At 29.8% G+C, this 22,212-nt stretch overlaps 1 protein-coding gene and 2 long non-coding RNA genes across 3 annotated transcripts; 2 read left to right on the top strand and 1 right to left on the bottom strand.

The window, feature by feature from the left end:
- The first annotated feature begins 212 nt into the window (after positions 1-212).
- Positions 213-1,530, top strand: LOC145557370 (uncharacterized). Its single transcript, XR_014092301.1, has 2 exons — positions 213-349; positions 1,095-1,530. It is a non-coding gene; the product is annotated as an uncharacterized LOC145557370 (long non-coding RNA).
- Positions 1,531-4,076: 2,546 nt separating this feature from the next.
- On the bottom strand, positions 4,077-6,772 carry LOC145557317 (uncharacterized). The gene is made up of 2 exons (XR_014092295.1): positions 6,407-6,772; positions 4,077-4,406 (listed from the first exon to the last, which is right to left on the bottom strand). It is a non-coding gene; the product is annotated as an uncharacterized LOC145557317 (long non-coding RNA).
- Positions 6,773-8,218: 1,446 nt separating this feature from the next.
- On the top strand, positions 8,219-8,740 carry LOC145627788 (uncharacterized). The gene has a single exon (XM_081680139.1). The coding sequence runs from the start codon at positions 8,219-8,221 to the stop codon at positions 8,738-8,740; it is 522 nt and encodes a 173-aa protein (XP_081536265.1).
- The last annotated feature ends 13,472 nt before the right edge of the window (positions 8,741-22,212 follow it).

The raw sequence follows: 22,212 nt of genomic DNA, 5'->3' as shown, positions 1-22,212 counted from the left end.
TAGATTAAAATTTTATCTTAAAATTCAATAAACAACCCGGGCATCGCACGATATATATATATATATATATAGAGTGGATCATGTGAAAACAACTCTTATACTGAAAACTGAAAACAATTTATCCTAGCCATAGATTATAATCTAGCGGATGACATTCCATCTAACGTTTAAACGCATTTTCATACATTTTACCCCCTCACAGTTGACAGTAGTCTCTCCTCTCGACCTTCCGTTTTTTCTTTTTTCTCATCTCTTTCCTCAACAATTTGGGAATTCTTTCTTCTCAACATTGTTGATTTCTTCTTCGATTCATCAAATTTTCTTCTACAATTTGCAATTAAGCTAGCAGGTAAATTTTAAATTTATCAATTTATGGCTATTTTAACAAAAAATAAGTATTATTATTATCTTGAAATTTGCCGAAAATTATTTTGTATCTTAGAATTTGTACGAATCTGATGATTTTGTTGAAGAATGGTGATGATAATGCTAATACAAGCTTTTAAAATATGTTTTTTGGAGCAAATTTTTCTCTTGCTTTCGTAAACTGCACTTAACTATTGTTACTTTGATTTTCTCTCACTTAGGGTTTTGATTTTTAGTTTGATTTAACATCTTTGATATAATAACTTGGATAATTGTTGGTTATTATTAAAATTCTAATCGATTTAAGATAATATTTATTAGGTTTCAGTTTTTAATCGATTATGTTACTCGATTTTATTCTGATTCCGAATTCATGTGCGAGGTGTTAATTTGTTTTTCTCTTTCATATGATTTTGTTTTTAGCTTGTTTTGCATCTTTGTGTTTAGCTTTACTTTTTTTTATCAGATTTTTCATATCTCTTAATTACTTGAATTTTATTACGACTTTGTATTTTGTTTGAGTACACTATCTAAATTAAGTGGAAAATGATGCATTACAGACTCCAATCACTCCATGCATAGCACTCTGAATCTAATTTTACAAGGCCTCGATTAGTCGTTTGCCACCAATTAAGCTCATGATTGCCATATTGTCATAGTTGTTTTGCTTACTTTTTTTTTTTTTTTTTTTTGATGACTATATGATATATGAAAGATGATTTTGACAGGTAGTAACTTTTTCTGGGAATTAAATTCGAGAAACGAAAGTGAACAAGTTATAATACTTGGCTTTATTGTTGCTGTTTGCTTAGGTGGCTGCTCGTGGTGTGGTTCCGGAGTTGTTGCTGCTTAAATCGTTGTTTGGTGAGCGGTGCAGCGGCCGAGATTTGGTGCAGTGGCGAGCTGCTAGTTGCAGGGTGATCCACGGTAGCTGACTAGCTGGTAGTGCGGAGGTGGAGCTACTTGAGTGATAGGCTTACATATAGTAACTCTTTTGTGGCATGGGGTGATATCTTGTTTTTATACTAGTACGGAGTACTATATAGTGACCTTTATTTGTATATACTTGTGCATATTAAGGATATGGATACCTTGTTTTTATATTTAGTGAACTTAATTTGCATATAGAAACCATTAATATAGTTACCTTATTTTTAGATATAATGACCTCTGTGCAAGTTTCATCAAAGTTGATATTGCAGCCTTGTTTCTATATATATATATATATATATATATATATATATATATATATATATATATATATATATATATATATATATATATATATAGTGACCTTTATATAAATGTCGTCAAAATTGTTATAATTTGATATAGTTAGCTTATTTTTGTATATAGTGACCTCTGGATAAGGTGTCAAATTGATATAACTACCCGAAGTTTATATATACTTACCTTATTTTTGTATATAATAACATTAGCAACATAAAAATGTTATAAAATTGATGTAGTTATCTTATTTTTATGTATAGTGACCTTTAGTTTTGTATATAGTGATCTTTATGTAAATGGTGTCAAAGATTCAAAGTTGTTATAGTTACCTTATTTATGTTCATAGTGACCTGTATGTAAATTTTGTCAAAATTGATATAATTATCTTATTTTTGTATATAATGACCTTTGTGTAAATATCGTCACAATTGATATAGTTACGTTATTTTTATATATAGTGACTCTATATAAATGTCGTCAATTTAGAAAAAGTTACCTCATTTTAGTATTTAGTGACCTTTAAAATGCTTGAATTGATTATATGTAAGGTTAGAAAGATCTTAGAGCTTATACACCATCCGATCTTTTGTGCTATTAATGAATGATTGAGATTCCTTGTTTTCAGCATAAGCCTTGTTTTCAGCATAAGGCTTGTTTTCAGCGGAACCACCCCGTATGTATATATATATATATATATATATATATATATATATATGTATATATATATATATATGTATATATATATATATATATATATATATATATATATATATATATATATATATATATATGTATATATATATATATATATGTATATATATATATATATATATATATATATATATATATATATATATATATATATATAAGGAAGGCTCATATAAGAACCCTCCTCTATATAAGAATCCAATCTTATATAAGAATCCATCTCAACCGTTCAATGAGTTTGATCTAACCATTAAAATACCCCTTTAGTAATGACATTTTTGTAATTTTAATAACTTTTTTTCAATCTTTAAACAAAAGAAAACCCTAAATTTCTCTCCTTAACATTTTCTCTCTCCTCAGCATTTTCTCTGTTCTCTCTCCTCTACCTCAAGGAACTTGGTAAGTTTATTTAATTTTATTTTTTTTGCCTTTTTTTTTTGCCATTTTAAGTTCGATTGTTTTTATATTTGGTTCGATTTTGTTGATTTTTTTTTTGGCGATTTAAAGTTTGTTTTTTTGGTTTTTTATTTTTTTCAATTTTTAAGAATATATTTTTCGAATTTCCAGTTTTTTTTTCGATTTTTTATTTTCAAGTTGTTTTTTCGATTCTTTATTTTCGATTTTCCAGTTTTTTTTTTTTTTATTTTCCAGTTTTTTTTTTTTTTTTTTTTGTCGATTTTCCATTTTTTTTTCGATTTCTTATTTTCAATTTTTTTTACGATTTTTTTTTATTTTCCATTTTTTTATTCTATTTTTCAGTTTTTTTTCCAGTTTTTTTTGGTGATATGGTTTCTTTTGATACAACGTTCCAAACAAACAGGTGATGTTCTAAATGTAGATTTTTTTATGTTCATAAATTAATATCTAGCATGTTTTGTTGTTCTAAACATATACTTCTTATGTTCTAAATTATGTATGTCTTATGTTCTAGACATATATTGCTAATGTTCTAAACATATATTGCTGATATACTAAACATAGATGCATTATGTTCTAAAATATTGACAAGTTTAATAATTAAATTAAATTTATATGCTCTAAAGTTTATCCTTAATGTTCTAAAGTATACATTTATGCTTCACAATTTATCTTTATGTTCTAAAGTTTATCCTTAATGTTCTAAAGTATACCTTTATGCTACACAATTTACCTTTATGTTCTAAAGTTAATCCTTATGTTCTAATATTTTCTGCATATATAATTTGTGTATGTTACAGATATATTATGATCTTTGGTCCATTTACTGGAGTTGATCATCATAAGAAATGTGTTACTTTTGCGTCTTCTTTTGTAGCTCATGAACATATATCATCTTTCGAATGGGTTTTCAAAACTTTTCTTAAATCAATGGGAAATAACGAGCCTATGTGTTTGATTACCGATCAAGACCCTGCAATGAAAGTTGCTGTTCGTAATGTTTTTCAAACTACAGAACATAGGTTTTGTATGTGGCATATTATGAAAAAGGTGTCTGCACTACTACAAAATTGGCCAAAGAGACCCGTTTAAATAGGCCAAAGAGACTGCCTTAGAGGCGGTCTCTAGCTAAGCGGTCTCTTTGGCAAAGAGACTGCTTCATTGGAAGCGGTCTTAATTTTTATAAAAAGTGAGACCTGTCATCTAGGATAGGCGGTCTCATTGGGTAGTTGTGGATCTAATAAATTAAAAGGGAAAGAAATCCGTGTTGTCAGATAAACAATCTCTTTTTTATTTTCACATAGACCTGTTATATTAGATAGGCGGTCTCTTGCAACATTTAATTAAAAAAAAAATTCCAAAATAACCAATTTATTCATACAATTGATAACGTCTACATGTATAAATACTTGCATACTATAATACGTAGGGAATAGGTACAAAATTCACATATAAAAATCCACACTAACACTTTAATCTGTATTAATATGAACAAAAAAAAAAGCAATTCCACTACTATTTTGAGTTCTTTTTTATACAGAAATCCCATTTTCTATATCATAAAATCCCACCATTTTCGAGCTTTATGGAGAAACCCAGAAGTTATAGACCTCTAAAATTGCAGAAGATTTCTTCAACTTGTCAAATCCGGGTAAATCAAGAATCATCAGATCAACTTGTAGAATCTGGGTAGAAGTATTCAAATACAAAAAAATAGGAGTCATATTACTCTATATAAGCATCAAAATTAATTAACAAAATCAATAATAACAATACTTTAACACAAACAGATCTGAAAAACTAAATCAAAACATAAAAAAAATATTTAAATAAAAAAGAAAAAGTAGGAGATCGAAAAGAAGAGATAACAACAGTTGTAAACAAGTTCAAGATTCGTGTGAAACTTTCACTACAAGAATCAGGTCGAATTTCGACGGACCTAAAATTCCGTCGGAAAAACCAAAAATTACGACGGAATTATGTTCCGTCGGAAATTTAATTTTCCGACGGAATTTGTATCCGTCGGAAATTTACGACGGAATTTCTGTCGGAAGTCCTATTTTAAAAAAAAAAATTTAACATTTCGAAAATAAAACCCTAAAGCTAGAGGCGCCCCTTTTCCCCTTTTCATCTTTCCGCCTCTTTTTTCACTTTCCCCTTTTCCTTCTCATTCTCTTTCTCTCTCCTCCCCTCTTCTCATTTCACTTTTCCCTCTGTGGCTCTGCCCCTTCCCTCTTTCAATCTCTTTCGCCTCTCCTCTTCCATTTCCTCTTCTCTCCTCTTCCCTTTCCTTTCCTCTTATCTTCCTCTTGTGTATATCCGCAACATCAACCACCGACGTCGACCTAAAAATCCAAGGAATACCGACATCAACCATCTTCTCCATCAACCACCACCAAACCACCACCAACATCGACCGCAACAACATCAACAACGCTACAACGCAACAACAACAACAACGACGCAACAATATTATAACAAAGCCGACTGTTTTCAAGGTTTTTGTTTTGTAGATCTAGTTTTAATTTAGGTTAGATTGTAGATCTAGTTAATTTCTTTGTAATTGTTATGTTAATTTATGAATTTTATTGGCTAATTGTATATTTTTGTAATTGTTATGTTAATTTATGAATTTTATTAGATAATTGTGTGGATTTTTTCGATTTCGTTGTTAATTTAAGATTTTTGGGCTAATTTTCGTTGTGGTGTTAATTTTCGAATATCTGGGGGTGGATTTTCATTTTGTTGGGGTTGATTTTTGTTTCGTTGGGTTTAATTTTTGTTTTTTGGTGTTTAATTTTCGTTTTTTGGGTGTTTTCGGGATTTATTTTCATTTTTTGGGGTTCAATAATGGTGTGGTAGTGTCGATGGTGGTGGGATAAGAACGATCTGGAGGTTCTGGGTGGGGTCTGGTGGTTCTGGGGTGGGGGCTGGTGGTTTTGGGTGGGTGCAGTTTTTTTTTTTTTTTTTAATTAAATTTTCCGGCGGAATAATATCCGTCGGAAATTTCCGACGGACTTTCCTAGGCCCGAAAACCTCTTCAGACGGACTGGTTTCCGTCGGAAATTCCGTCGGAAAACGCTTTTCCAATGAAATTTTCGTCGGAAAAGTGCGTTTTTCCGACAAAGTATATCGCGACAACCAGTTACGACGGATTTCGTCGAAAACTGGTTTTCCGACGGAAAACGAGGTGTTTCCGACGGAAAATTTCCGTCGTAATTTGGCTGTTTTCTAGTAGTGTTTGAACATTAAAACAAAGCAAAATACTCATCATCAAACATTAAAAAACAAGAAGTATTATAATAGAAAAGATCTGCAATTCCATAACACAAAATAAATTTCTAATTTATAAGAATGATTAACGCCCTTAACGGTGTAAATTCACCATTGTTTTGCACCAGATCTAAAATTCCATAACACAAAACATACATACAAATCACGATTATCACAAATATCGAACAACCTATCTTACTCGGTTGTTCACATAAATCAAATTAAAGTTTTAACACCAGATCTAACAAGCTCAAATTTTCTTGGTATTTTACAGTTTTTGGGGTTAGAACTCAAAGATCTCATCTAAATAAACTTATACGAAGTAGATAACAAGAATTAATGGGGAAAACCCCTATTTTTGCACCACGTCTAAGAGCAAAATAATAAAATCGAAAAAGGGAAAATTTCTCACCGAACGAACATTTGAGAAATCGAACAGCTTAATTTCGGTAATTTTGTTCACTTTCTTTCGCCATTATTCTTTCCTTTTCTTTGTTTATGGCTGCTTGATCTGCATTGTTGCTATTTGACTTAAAGGAAATGGTTAGGGTTTGAGGAGGAGAGAGAAAGAAAGATAAGAAGAGGAGAGAGCAGGAGTAACAGGTAAGAGTGAGGGGGGAGAGAGAAATTAAAAAGAGAAAAAGAGAGTGGTGCACGTGAAAGCTCAAAAACAAGAGACCAGTCTTTCATGTTAACAGGTCTCTCTATGAAAAACAGGAGACCGGTCAATTCAATAGGCGGTCTCTGGTTTATTTTTAAAAAATCAATTTTTGGAAAAAAAAAATGCAAGATACCTATCATCTTAAATAACAGGTCTCTCGAATGTTTTTACGCCTCCAACAAATGAAGTTAGAGACCCGTTATTAATAATAAAAGGTCTCTTGGATCAAAGAGACCGCTTATGTAGATAACAGGTCTTTAATATTGGGTCTCTTTGGCCAATTTTGTAGTAGTGCTGAAAAAGTAGGTCGGGCAATTACCCAAGAAACTGATTTTTTGAAAAAACTTTGTGCATGTGTTTGGCATTTAGAGATTGAGCCAGCAGAATTTGAAGAAAAGTGGAACAAAGTTATTTCAGAATTCAATTTGAACGATCATGAGTGGTTGGCTCACATGTTAAACATACGTGATATGTGGATTCCAGCGTATTTCAGATATTTATTTTTAGGTGGCATCATGAGAACCACATCTAGATCCGAAAGTGAAAATAATTTTTTCACTATGTTCACAAATCCCCATCTCACTTTGATTGAGTTTTACATGAGGTAATATGTAAATGTCTAAATATGTTCTAATTTTAATCTTTAAGTTCAAAAGTTTTTCTTTAATGCTTTAAAGTTTTTTTTTTTTATTTAGTTTTACCATATTTTTCAAATCTCTTTTATTTTATAGTTTTAGGAAATAGCACATAGAAAAAATTTTATTTTTAGAAATTTTTAAAACATAATAGAAACTTTAGAACATAATAGAAAACTTTAGAACATAAAGGAAAAATATAATAGAACATAATAGAAATTATTAGAACATAAGGGAAAACTTTAGAACATAGTAGAAATACTTTAATTTAAAACATATGGGAAAACTTTAGAATATAATAAGAATGACTTTTTTTCAACTCTCTTTAATGCTTTAAAGTTTTTTTTTTTTTTTTTTTTTTTTTTAATATATTTTTCTTTATAGTTTTACCATTTTTTTCAACTCTCTTTTATTTTATAAATTTTTTCTTAAATGTTTTAATAGTATTTAGATCATGTGTATTATTTTAATATGTTCTAATGTAATTCACTTTATGTTCTAAAGTTATTTTCTATGTTCTAAAGTTAATTTTTATTTTCTATAGGTTTGAATGTGCATTGGATGCTCAAAGGCACACTCAAAATAAAATGGATAATGATTCAAAGAATAAGCGTCCAGAGTGTAAGACTCCAATTCCTTTAGGAAAAGATGCTTCTGAGTTGTTTACAACAACATTTTTTTATGATTTTCAATATGAGCTGGTGTTGAGGAGATGAAGAAGGACAATGAGATTTACATTTTCAAATTAAGGGAAGGATCTAGGAGGAGGGCTTTTGATGTTGTTTTTGATCCAACTACCTTAGATACCAAGTGTTTTTGTAAAAAATTTGAACGTGATTGTGTGCCTTGTAGGCATATGATTTGGGTGTGGAAAGCAAGGATGTTAGAAAAAATTCCCAAGACTTACGTTCTAAATAGATGGTGTACAATGGCTTATAAGAAGCCCATTTTTGATTTAGAGGGTAATGTTTTAGAGGAATGTCTTAATGCAGTAGATAAAAAGATGCTATTAAATGATTTGTGGTGTGAAATTCATGCTTGTGTGAGTTTAGTGCAAAACAATGAAGATGATCTAAATGATCTTGTCAAAAAACTTCGAGCCATGAGAATAGATTTGGAACAGAAGAAAACAACAAATGAAAGCAACAATTTTTGTAGCAAATTTAAAGACATTGAAATGCTTATTGGAGCTAGTTTACCTTCTGAAGTTTTGATCAAAGCTCCAAAAATTTCAAAAAACAAAGGCACAAGGGTTCATGTTCCAAATCAGGTTAATGTTCCAAATGATACCCCTATTCCAAATGATACGCATGTTCCAAATAGTGACAAGAGAATGAAGAGTGACAGAGAAAAAGCTGTTGAACAAAGTCAAAAGAAGAAAAGATTATGTAGAGCATGTGGAGAGTTTGGTCATCATGATAGTCGTAAATGTCTAGGGAAAGTCAAGTGATATTGTAAGTAAACATTTTTTTCTTATGTTCTAATTAGTAATAAATTAAAATTATTACTAATTAGAACATAAGAAAAAATGCATCAAATATGTTTGAATTTAAATTTAATACTTTGAATTTTTAATTTAAACATTTTGTATATGTTTTAAAATGCATCAAATATGTTCTAAAATTTATAATGTGTTTATGTTCTAATTATTAATTTTTTTTTTCAGGTTGACTATGCTATTCGTACAATCGCATGGGACATTTTATTTATAGGAAATAGCACAAAAAAAAATTTGTGTAAATTTTTTTTTATATATATATTTTTATATTTTTTTTTATTATTTTGAGAACATAATGACATATTATTTTTTGTCCAATTATTCTCTATATTCTTATGTTTACAATTATAATATAACATGATTTTATTATAACATAAGGAAAAAATATAATAGAACATAATAGAAAACTTTAGAACATAAGGGAAAACTTTAGAATATAATAGAAATACTTTAGAACATATGGATAGAAAATGTTAGAACATAACAGAAATAATTTAGAACATAATAGAAAACTTTAGAACATATGGGAAAACCTTAGAACATAATAGAAATACTTTAGAACATATGGGAAAACTTTTGAACATAAGGGAAAAATATAATAGAACATAATAGAAATTTTTAGAACATAATAAAAACATTAGAACATAATAGAAAACTTTAGAATATAAGGGAAAAATATAATAAAACATAATAGAAAACTTTAGAACATAAGGGAAAACTTTAGAACATAATAAAAATACTTTAAAACATACTATATAAATAATTTGAGTTTTAAACTTAATACTTTATGTTTTAAAATGCATCAAATTTATAATGTGTTTATGTTCTAATTATTAATTTTTTTTTCAGGTTGATTATGCTATTCGTACAACCGCATGGGACATTTTATTTTTAGGAAATAGCACATGGAAAAACTTTTGTGTAAATTTTTCTTTTATACATTTTTTTTTTATTATTTTAAGAACATAATGGCATATTATTTTTTGTCCAATTATTCTCTATATTCTTATGTTTACAATTATAATATAACATGATTATATTATAACTCTTATTCTTTTATTAACATAATTTTTGGAAATATTGTAATATGAGAATGGGGTTGGATGAGTATGAGATAACAGAATATTTTTCAAGTAATGTGAACCATTTATTTTGCGCAAATTTTGCAAGTAACAACTTAAATAATTTAGAACATTATAATAGTAAATTAGAACATAATAAGAATTACTTTAGAACATACACATGCAACTTAGAACATATTAAGAATCAAATACACATGTCCATAATCATATATTTGTACAAAAAATTACTATTATATATACTTGAGATTTACACAATCAAATATCAAAATTTGTTGATCTTTGACCACTTTCTAGCCATCTTCAACACTCTTTTCCGTTCTTCATTTACTTCTGATGTTATAATCTTCCCACAATACTCCACTCGTAACCTTTTCATTTGCTCAAACTGCACAAAAAAAAAATGACTTTAGAACATATACATGTAATTTAGAACATAATAAGAATTACTTTAAAACATTGACACGTAATTAGAACCTAATCATATATGTTTTGTACTTCCATTATTCTTCTCTAGTCCTGAATTCCATTGTTTTTGACATTGGCCTTCATAGGATTCCATGCGCTTCAACAGAAATACTCCACAATCATATTTATTTCGGTTGCTTTTCCATCTCATCTCAACATTTCTTGTTTCATAAGTGGAAATAATTGCACTCTTCTTATCAACTTCTTCATAAAATTCACCAAATGCTTCCAACTAAAAAATTAATAATATAATTAAAACTCAACATTTATTTTGTTTTTGATGTATTTTTCAGTGCAAAGAATGAGTTGGAAAAAAAAAATTAAAACTCAAGTAATTAGAACATTGACATATAATTAAAACAAAGACATGTAATTTAGAACATAATTAGAAATAATTTATAACATTGACATGTGATTTAGAACTAAATCAGAACTACTTTAGAATATCTTTTGAAATACTTTAGAACATTGACATGTAATTTAGAATATAATGGTAAGATAATTAGAACATACATAGCATTCAGTAGAGAAAAAAAATCTACTCTTCTTGTCTACACCACGCCTTTTGTTTTCACAATTTAATATGAAAGCATAAGCATCTGCAATGTTGTTGAACATGTGACTACATCCTGAAAGACTATCCATCTCATCTCTCTTAATCACCATTGCCGCTTTGTCAGCATAAAAAAGTTCCCTAAAATGACAACAAAAACTACATTAAATCAAAACAGCATTTTGAACATAAACAAAATACTTTAAAACATAAGCACATAATTTTAAACATAAGCATAGTGCTTTAGAACTAAATTTTAGAACATGACCAGAAATATTTTAGAACATAAACTATATTAATCAAAACATAATTTTGAACATTAGCATAATAGTTTAGAACATAAGCACGTAATTTTGAACATAAACATAAAACTTTAGAACATAAGCATAGTACTTTAGAACATAAACTTGTAACATTTAGAACATTTACTTAGGAAAAATATAACCATCAAAATTGAATTTGATTAGAAAACGAAGATGGGAATTTCAAACATGTATTTTAAAACATAAGTTTCTACCTTAGAAGATAAATACAACATTTAGAACATAAATATATATATTTTATGACATAATCAAATACTTTTATTATAAGCATATAAATATAGATGGATGAAATCTTACGCGTTATCTCCTTGAGCAAAAGCATACTAAGCTATTATTTTATGATCTACATTTTTGAAGAGTTTTTCATGAGTAACCATAAAAGGCGAACACAAGTACATTGGAAGCTTATCCTTTCCTCTTTTTTTCTTTGTTTCTTCTTCTTCTTCTTCTTCTTCTTCTTGCTTCCTATTCAATTGAAAAAAAAAAAAAAAACAATCAACAACTAAAATCAAATAATAATCAAACAACCGCCATAGCCTAAATCTAATTACCGTTGCTTATTCTCTTTGTTGTTCTTTTCTTCAACATGCTTCTTCTTTTCTTTTTTGGTTTTGTTGTCCTCTTCTTTTTCATTCAATGTAGGTGGATGATCTAGATTCAAAAAATTTAGAACATTAAAAGAACTTTTGACACAATAAATATAATAAATTTCCAATATACATATAACAAAAATAAAGTTAAAATAAGTCAAACTTACCAATTATTGGTGAGGGCGTCAACAAATTGAAGCTTGGAGGTGAAATATCTTTATGCATCTTTTTTGGAGGAATTGGTGTCTTTGGTGTGTCGTCATTCCTTTTCGTTTTCTTCTTTGTTGTACGCAAGAAAATTTTAAGCTTATTCTTTTGTCTAAACAAAATCAAAATTACTTTTAGAACATGGGCAAGTAATTTAGAACATAATTAGAAATACTTTAGAACATAAACATAAATACTTTGGAACATATTTGAAATACTAATAACAAACCCAAATCAAAACCAATATATATAACTAGAAAACACAAACCATTAATCCTATATTAAAGTTTTACCAAATCGTCCAACATATGTTCTAAACCAAAACCAATGTATTAAATATTCCTATTATTAAGTTACATTGATTACCCTTTCTTTGCTTCAACTTTCTTTTTTGCCTCTTTTTCTCCTTCCTTCTCCTTTTGCCTTTCTCCTTCTTGCTCCTCTTGTATTTCTCCTTCCTTCGCCTCTTGCCTTTTTTCTTGATTATTCTTTTGTCTTTGTTTTTGCTTTTCTTCTTGTTCTTGAAAATATAAAGGAAAACTTTAGAACATAAGGGAGAAATAAAATTGAACATAATAGAAAACTTTAGAACATAATAGAAAATACTTTATAATCAAAAGTACTTTAAAAGATTGACATGTAATATAAATAATTTCAAACATAATAGAAAATCATAGAACATAATAGAAATACTTTAGAACATAAGGGAAAACTTTAGAACATAAGAAAAAATATAATAGAACATAATAGAAAACTTTAGAACAAAATATAAAACTTTAGAACATAATATAAATAGTTTAGAACATAATGCAAAACTTTAGAACATAAGAGAAAAATATAATAGAACATAATATAAAACTTTAGAACATATGGGAAAAATATAATAGAACATAATAGAAAATCTTAAAACATAATCAAAAATACTTTAGAACATAAGGGAAAAATATAATAAAACTTAATAGAAAATTTTATATCATAATAGAAATACTTTAGAACATAATAGAAAAACTTATAACATAATAAAAATACTTTAGAACATAAGGGAAAACTTTAGAACATAAGGGAAAAATATAATAGAACATAATTGAAAACTTTAGAACATAAGGGAAAACTTTAGAACATAAGGGAAAACTTTAGAATATAAGTGAAAAATATAATAGAACATAATAGAAAACTTTAGAACATAATAGAAAACTTTAGAACAAGGGAAAACTTTACAACAAAATAGAAATACTTTATAACATATGGATAGAAAATATTAGAACATAATAGAAATACTTTAGAACATAAGGGAAAACTTTAGAACATAAGTAAAAAATATTATAAAACATAATAGAAAACTTTAGAACATATGGGAAAACTTTAGAACATAATAGAAATAATTTAGAACATAGTAGAAAACTTTAGATCATTATAAAAATACTTTAGAACATAATAGAAAATCTTAGAACATAATAAAAATACTTTAAAACATAAGAAAAAACTTTAGAGCATAAGGGAAAAATACTTTAGAACATAAGGGAAAACTTTAATTACCTTTTTCTTCCATAAGTAATTTTTTCATCCGGTATAATAGTAATTTCTTCTTCTGATTTTTCTTCATTTTGGCTTTGCATTTTGCTGAAATTTTATAAAATAAAAAACATTAGTAACATTCCTACATTAGTAATATATTTTAAACATAAGAATAGTTTAGAACATGCTGAAAATAATTTAGAACATGCTGAAAATAGCAAAAAGTTATAATTATAGGCATCTGGTAACAACAAGAGTTGTAGGACTTAATAAAAATAACCATATATCAATAAACAATAAAAAAAATTGATGCCAACCACTCAAGCGCTCACATAAACTCCATAGAGATATATAGCCATTACCAATAAAAACATGAAACCGAACATACAATGAAATGTCTTAGTAATTGATTCAAAAGCAATATAACGTACAATTCTACGACAAAATAGTATCAATTTTGCTTAATAATTCAAGATAACAAACATAATTTCAGATTGAAAGCATATATTATCCAGTAAATTCTAAAACAACTAAAAAATTTTGCAGGAAAAAAGCAAATTAGAGCCATACAAACTAATTTCATTGCATTTTCTGCGGCATTTGAACATATTTTCATCAGAATTCCCAATTTTTTTTTACAGAAAATCAACAAATTCAAAGAATTTAGAATTCAAGTGAAAGTAATTTCCAGTATAAGAAATTGCTTTTGCATCAATCCTTCGCAAAACCTAAACATGATCAACAAAACAAACACCAAAAAAATCGAATTAATGAAGAAAAATTACTTGAAAAATAGCCGAATGTTGCTTTTCTCCAGCAATCTGATGATAGAAATTGACTTCTCACGACCTAAAAACATAACGTTGAAAAACATTTCATACATGGTATTAAGAGTTGACAATCAATCACAATCCAAGGCTCCAAGCCGTAGATATTATGGCACACACACAAAAAAAAAGTCGATTTCAAACCACAAGCAAGCATAAGGAAAACAAATCGAATGTGTAACGAAAGCTACACATGTAGAATATAGATAGCTCTACAGCCGTATGTCCAAAAGCCGTGCATGAGTATGTAGTAGCCAGAGTCGATAGACAAATCAGTTATTAGTTTTGTATATGAAAACATCTGGAGAATCTTGAGCGCAAGTTAGGCCAATGCAGCTGATATATAAAATGCGGGTGACAGTTTTTTCAGGTAGAAAAATCGAGAAAATAGAGAAAAATCGAACTAAAATTGAACAAAAATCAAAATATTAGCAAAAATTGAACTAAAATTGAAATAAAAATCGAACTATATATTTCGAAAATAAAAAATAGAGAAGAAAAATCAAACAAAAAAAAATAGAACAAAAAAAAAAAAAACTGGAAAATAAAAAAAATAGAAAATCGAACAAATAAAAAATAGAAAATCGAAAAAAAAACAAAGAAAATCGAACAAAATTGAACTAAAATTGAACAAAAATCAAAATATTAGCCAAAATCGAACTAAAATTGAACAAAAATCAAAATATTAGCAAAAATTGAACTAAAATCGAAAAAAAAATCGAACTATATGTTTCGAAAATATAAAATAGAAAAGAAAATAATTCATTCGCAAAAATCGAACAAAATAATTCGCAAAAATCAAACAAAATAATTCGCAAAAATCGAACAAAATAATTCGCAAAGATTCGAACCCTAAATTTGCTAAACTCGAACTCAAAATAATCAAACTCCATACGAAAAATCCAACTCAAAAATCGCACAAAATAATACGCAAAAATCGACTCCTAAAATTCGAAAAAATAGAACCCTAAATCCGAACCCTAAAAATTGCAAAAATCACCAATTAAAACTGCAAATTCACTTGAACATCATGCTAATTTCATGAAAATTTGAACAAAATCGAAAAGAAAAACATACCTGAAGCGAAAATCCTTCAAATTGCAACTTCTATCAGATTTTTGGGGGTCTTAGGAGAGAGAAAATGAGAGAATCGGGAAGAAGAGAGAGAAAGTTAGAGGAGAGAGAATAGGTTGGGATGTGGGTAAGGGGGTTGAAAAAGTTGGACACGTGTTTTAATCTTAACCGTCTAAAACAACTTGATCCTACGGTTGAGATGGATTCTTATATATCTAGGGTTCTTATATATCTAGGGGTTCTTACCGGATCCCTCCCCTATATATATATATATATATATATATATATATATATATATATATATATATATATATATATATATATATATATATATATATATATATATATAATGCAATAAGCGAAGGTCAGTGAAGTCTAGGCCAGGTTAGAATGACTAGGGTTTAATTTTTTAATTTTGATACATTGATTGAAATTGATTAGGGTCTGAAACTAAGGCAGGTTAGTTGGGCAATATTAGTATGTATTAAAGGTTAGTGTTAGGACGGGGTCAGTTTGATTAAGTAGGTTAGTTGGGCATTATTAGTATGTGGGTGGGGCTACTATACCAAATTTGGAATGACCGTGGGACCGATATATACATTTATGATGTTATTACATTGATATAGGGCAAATACAAGTTTATTTGCTAGATTAATGAAATTTTTTAATTTGATGGTAATTTGTGTATATATATTGAAAAAGTGTGGTCATTTATTCAATACTTATAATTTGTACAGATGTTCAATTATTGTTTGCAACTTGCATTTAGGAAATTACGCATGTATCCCTAAACTAGTACATGAAAATACGCTTATACTCCCATATAAACAAATTTTGTTTATCTGAATGATAATCTGGACACAACTAATTGATATATATGTTGGGTATAGCTCAAATTTTATAAGCCCGTTATTTTGGTGGAGTATTCAGCATATTCTAGAGACGTTCGGAATCTATAGAATAATATCTTACTTAAATGTTCTAAAGAATTATTGACATTGGAAGCTATTAGCTAGAATATATTACATGGTTTGTGAATTTTCTAGAACGTTATGGATACAAAAATGATGGAGTAATTTCTAAAATATTCCGGCCATTTCCTCCAAGCTCCATCTACACCTATAAATATAGGTAATGGGCATTGAATTATTGAATACAACACAACACAAGAAGCCATAATATACACAAGCATTCCTACATACTACACCTCCTTGTACTACTTACCTTCTTTAAAAATCCACTATTTCTACTTTGTAGTACTCCTTAGAAAGTAATATAGAGAGAGTCATATTGTAATATAAACCCTTAAAAGGATACTTGCACTCTCCTATTTTTCAAACAGCGGACTAAAAGAGCTCGTCGTTAAATATCGTGTGTTCATTTTTCAAATTATCTTGTCTTTACTTATCTCCACTTATTTTATCAATCTCCACGTCTTTAATTTATTTCAGATGTGCACTCACCAACCTTAATAATACATTATTTATTTTTCATTTTTCTTTTATTATTTATTTACTTCCGTTGTGCACTCACCAACCTAATAATATATAGGAAATTTTGTGAAAAACTACCAATTATAGTCCAAATTTTGCGAGAAACACTACTAAAATTTGGCTAATATGCGACCGTTTTTCATTGACCATCATGAAAATGATCGCAAAAAATATTAATTTTGCGACCGTTTTTTGGTATTCAAATATTTTTTTAAAATAAAATATATGTAAAAAAAAATTCAAAATAAAAATAATGTTGTTGCGACCGTTAGTGGCGGTCGCAAATTCCCACAATTAGGGCTGTGCACATGTCCAGAACCGGACCGGATCGGACCAGGACCCCTTGGACCTGAAGACCTGAATATGGAAATTTTGAGCACCAAGGACCAGACCTGAAAATTCATGTCCAGACCTGTCCGGACCTGAATTTTCAGGTCCGGTCCGGTTTTTAGACCTGTTTGAGCAATTTTGTTGTTTTTACCCTTGAAAAAATAATTAAATAACAACCTATTAAGAAGGCATATATATTAAGTTATAAACTACAAGTCAAAGGTCTATAAGTACTACAAGTCAACAAGTCTTACTACACGTTTAGAATACATTTAACTATTTAAGTACTACTTAAAAATTACAAAAGTCCACCAAATTAGAATTACAATGACAAGTTTTGAACAAGGTAGATTTATAACAATAGTTTCAATAAGAAGATCTTTCTTGCTCCATCAAACTTTAGGAATCATATAAGAGAGTCTACATATACAACATCATCATCTTCATCCAACGTCGTACCTTGAAATTCTATAAACATGGAAAAAAACTATCAATGAGAATGGAGAAAATTATTAACATGAAGTAAAATAAGTAACCAACTTATAATTACCTTTCTCAACTTCCTCTAACTCTCCTACATTTTCCTCCACATCAATTCCGGATACTCCCTTAGCTCGTAGCCAATCTTGTGTACAAATGAGAGCTTGTACCATCTTTCATTAGTAAAAAAAATAAAAAAAAATCAAAATTCAACATTATAGTGTGTATTGTGTACTTGTATTAAGTGTAACAAATAAAATAGAAAAAATGCAGTACCTTAGGAGTCAATGAACTCCTAAATGGATCAAGATGACGACCTCCGGCATTAAAAGCGGATTCCGATGCAACTGTGGACAGCGGAATAGCTAATATGTCCCGTGCCATGCGTGAAAGAATATGATATCGATGTCCATTTCTACTCCACCAAGTCAAGGCATCCGATGCTTCTTCTTCCACACCTAATTGTTTATTTAAATACCTCTTAAACTCGCTCCTTACATACCCACCAGACCCTTTCATCGTTTTAGCTCTGTCTCTAATACTTTTTTCATAATCATCCTCTTCTCCTCCTATATCAAGATCCCCATTTGAATCAATTGGCATATCGTCAACACTTTGTCCACTTTGATGAGCAACAGAAGGATACTGACTTCTATACTCATCAAACAAAGAGTAAGCAACTTCTTTCACATCATTAGCAAGCTTAGTGCCAATATCCTTACCATAAAGGTCGGTAAGTGCCAATTCAACAACAATCATCTTAGTACCAGGGTCAAGTAAAGCAGCAATGTAGATTAGTATGTTCATTTTGTCCACATTTCCCCAATACTTATCAAACTTCTTTTTCATTGTAATGGCCATTGCTTTGAAATTTTCATCCAAACTTTCCTCCCACTTGTTCAACATATTATACTTAGCATCAATGTCAAACCTACCTCTATTACTAGTAACATAAAGAGAACCAGAAATGCGGCGAGTTAACAAGTAAAATCCTCTCAAAAACACTACCAATTTCTCAACATTTTTCCAATCATCTAATTCAGGGGGCTTTTCATTCTCCTTTAAACCCTCCCCATTTGGCAAAGGTATACCACTAAAAACACGTTGAAATTTCAAAGCCGTATCTAACATTATATAGGTCGAATTCCAACGAGTAGGAACATCAAAAGATAAAGAAGACTTGCAATCAATGTTAGACTTTTGTAAAAGATCTTTAAACCTTTGTATTCTGGCAGGAGAATTTTTAATATACTTAACAGCATTTCTAACCCTATCAATGCATACACCATGCTCTTTAATACCATCCCACATAATCAAATTAATAATATGAGCAATACATCTAACATGAAGATATTTTCCATCACCAACACATCCCATTAGTTGAATCATTCTTTTTAAGTGAGCACAAGCAACATCATTTGAACTAGCATTATCAACAGTAACACTATACAACTTATCCTTAATACCCCAAAATTCCAAACAAGCCTCAACTGCTTTTCCAATAGCTTCACCCTTATGACTACAAATTGGACAAAAATTAATAATTTTTTTGAGCAATTTCTAATCATTATCAATGAAATGAGCCGTGAGACACATGTAATTAATTCTTTGTATTGATGTCCAAGTATCAGTTGTCACACAAATAGTTTGAGAATTTTGTAAAATGGCTTTCAATTTTGTCTTTTCATTATGATTAAGTTGAAGACAATCACGAACAATTGTTGTACGAGATGGAATATTAAATCTAGGACAAGCAACACCCATCAAATATTTAAAACCAGCTTTCTCTACAAATCTAAAAGTAAGCTCATCAACAATAATCATATAGGTTAAGGCATCTCTAACTTCCTTCAAGCTGACAGTTCCACTTCCATATTTCAGTTTTGTTTCACCTTCCTCATTATCCTTATCCCCTTCCCCTTGCCTAAAAAATAATTCAGCTTGTGTTCCTTTACCTTTATTTTTATTTACCGGGTTAGCAAGACATTTTTCAGAATGATACTTAACATTTTTTGAGCCATTCAAATTACCATCAGCAGCAAAATTAGCAAGACAAACTTATATTCTGCCCGGAGTTTTCCATCATCTACATATTCGATGTAGTACTCCCAATAAGGTGCTTTCCTCTTGCTCTTTCTAACCAAATATTGACGTCCCTCTGTCAACTTCTTGTCCTGAGGTAAAGACTTGCGCAACTCTTCAATATCTGTCCTACTAACCGCATCCATCAAACTTTGTAAACTTTTGGATTGAGAGCTCTCCATCTGTATAGTATTTAACAAACAGAAATTTGTTACCAACTTACCACCAAATTAAATTTTAAAAATAATTACAAGACCAAATCATAAAAAAATCTTACATTGCACGAAGATGAATCCGTTGTTACTGACTTACACCTTACAATGTCAAAAATCTGTACAATATAAAATAGAACCAACCATTAGTAATCATATAAATTAAAGAGCAACGTTATTACTAAGTGCTTGGTGTTTTAGTATCTTTATGCATTTTGTAGAAATATCAAAGCTTATTATATAATCATATCCTCAGATCTACTATATTTTAATGCAAAGATGATAATTGTATGATGGTTTGTATTATTTACTTAACCAATTGAAGTATTAGCAGCAAACAAAAACAATTCGAGCCTTAATAATGAAAATTCCATGTATTTCTTCTTTGAATTCACCATTAATGGGCCGTTTAATAGGTACTTTGTATATTTAACTTGTAAAATTGAAATGCAGAAAGTAATTGAATACAATAGATGTCAAACAACGAGATTTAAAGTTCATCAATTCAATACATACCTTTCACTCGACTTTCAAAGTTCCGATGTCAAACGGGCGGCACACGGTGAACCGGAGATGCTCAAAGTCGCCGGATTAAATGGAGTATGTGTTACAGTGTGAGGGTGTATGTGTTACAGTGTGTGACTGCGTGAGAGTGGAGAGAAGTTGTTTGAGTTTGGAAATGTTAGGGTTAGGGTAATAATGGGTAAGTCAGTAAGTGAGAAAATTCCCAAAAAATTTATAATTAAATTGCTTTTTTTTTTTTTTTTTATTAAAATCCGGGTTTCAGGTCCAGACCTGATTATTGCGGGTTTAGACTGGACCGAACCTGAAACCCGAAATCCACTTTTTTCTTGGACCGAAGACCGGACCTAAATCAGCAGGTCCGGTCCGGGCTGATCCAGGTCCAGTCCGGTTCAGGTCCAAATTACGGTCTGGACCGATTTTTGCACAGCCCTACCCAGAATTGCGAACGTTTGAGAGTCGGTCGCAAAATTTTGACCGCGTCGATCGCAAAAGATCTTTTTTTTTTTTTAAAAAAAAAAGGGTACTATAAAAGAGAAGCATACCCTAACCCTAATCAGTTTCGGCCGCTCCTCTTCCCCTCTATCATTATTTTATTTCTATCTCTCCTCCCACCTCTCTCCTCTTCCTCTCTCTCTCTTTCCACTTCTTCTTTCCCTGATTTGTTTCCCCTTCTCTTTCCTCTTCTCCTTTTCCTTTATTTTCTTCTTCTCCTCTCTCCGTTCTCTTTTACACTAGAGCTAGCTTGCCTTTGCTGATTCTTCACTGAGCAATTAACAAAGTTTGATAAATTCAACGAGCATCAAACGAATTATGGTGTTAATGGTCAAATTCGACCATAAAAATTCTAGATCTGGAGTTTTTGTGGTCGAATTCGATCGTATGAACCATTAGAGGAAAAAATATTGATAAAGTTATGTTGAATTTTTGTTTAATTTATGTTCGAATTTGTGGGTTTAATTGTCAAATTTAGGTTCGAATTTGTGGGTGTAATTGTCGAAATTAGGTTCGAATTTTTTTTGTTGAATTTAGGTTTGAATTTGTGCGTTTAATTGTCGCATTTACGTTCAAATTTTTTGTTGAATTTAGGTTCGGATTTATGGGTTTATTTGTCGAATTTAGGTTCGATTTATGATGGTTTATTTCGTTTTATTTGATTTTTTTGTACTAAAATTCTGGGTTTAATTGTTGTGTTCGAATTTCTGGGTTTAATTTTTGTGTTCGAATTTTTTTGTTCGAATTTCTGGGTTTAATTGTTGTGTTCGATTTTTTTTGTTCGAATTTCTGGGTTTAATGGTTGTGTTCGAATCTCTGGGTTTAATTGTTGTGTTCGATTTTTTTTGTTCGAATTTTTGTGTTTAATTGTTGTGTTCGAATTTCTAGGTTAAGGGTGGGTGGTTGGTGGTGGATATGGGTGGTTGAAGGTGGACGAAGGTAATGGTGGGTAGAGGGTGGCGGCTAGTGGTTGTTTAGGGTGGGCAGTGGTGGTGGTGGTGGTGTGGGTGGAATCTGCCTTGGGTGGATCTGGGTTAAGGGTGGGTGGGTGTAGGGAATAGTTTCAAGCCTTTAAAATCCCACTAGCTTGAACCCCACTGTGATCATACACTAAAGTACGGTGGCGTCCAAAAGGGAAGAAGATAGAGCAAAAGAGTCGCCAACAAGTTTTTAA

The sequence above is a fragment of the Chenopodium album genome, chromosome 1 (assembly GCF_948465745.1).
Source record: "Chenopodium album chromosome 1, dcCheAlbu1.1, whole genome shotgun sequence".
Taxonomy (NCBI): Eukaryota; Viridiplantae; Streptophyta; class Magnoliopsida; order Caryophyllales; family Amaranthaceae; genus Chenopodium; species Chenopodium album.
Note: the sequence above shows the minus strand (reverse complement) of the source record. Positions and strands in the feature narration are given on the sequence as shown.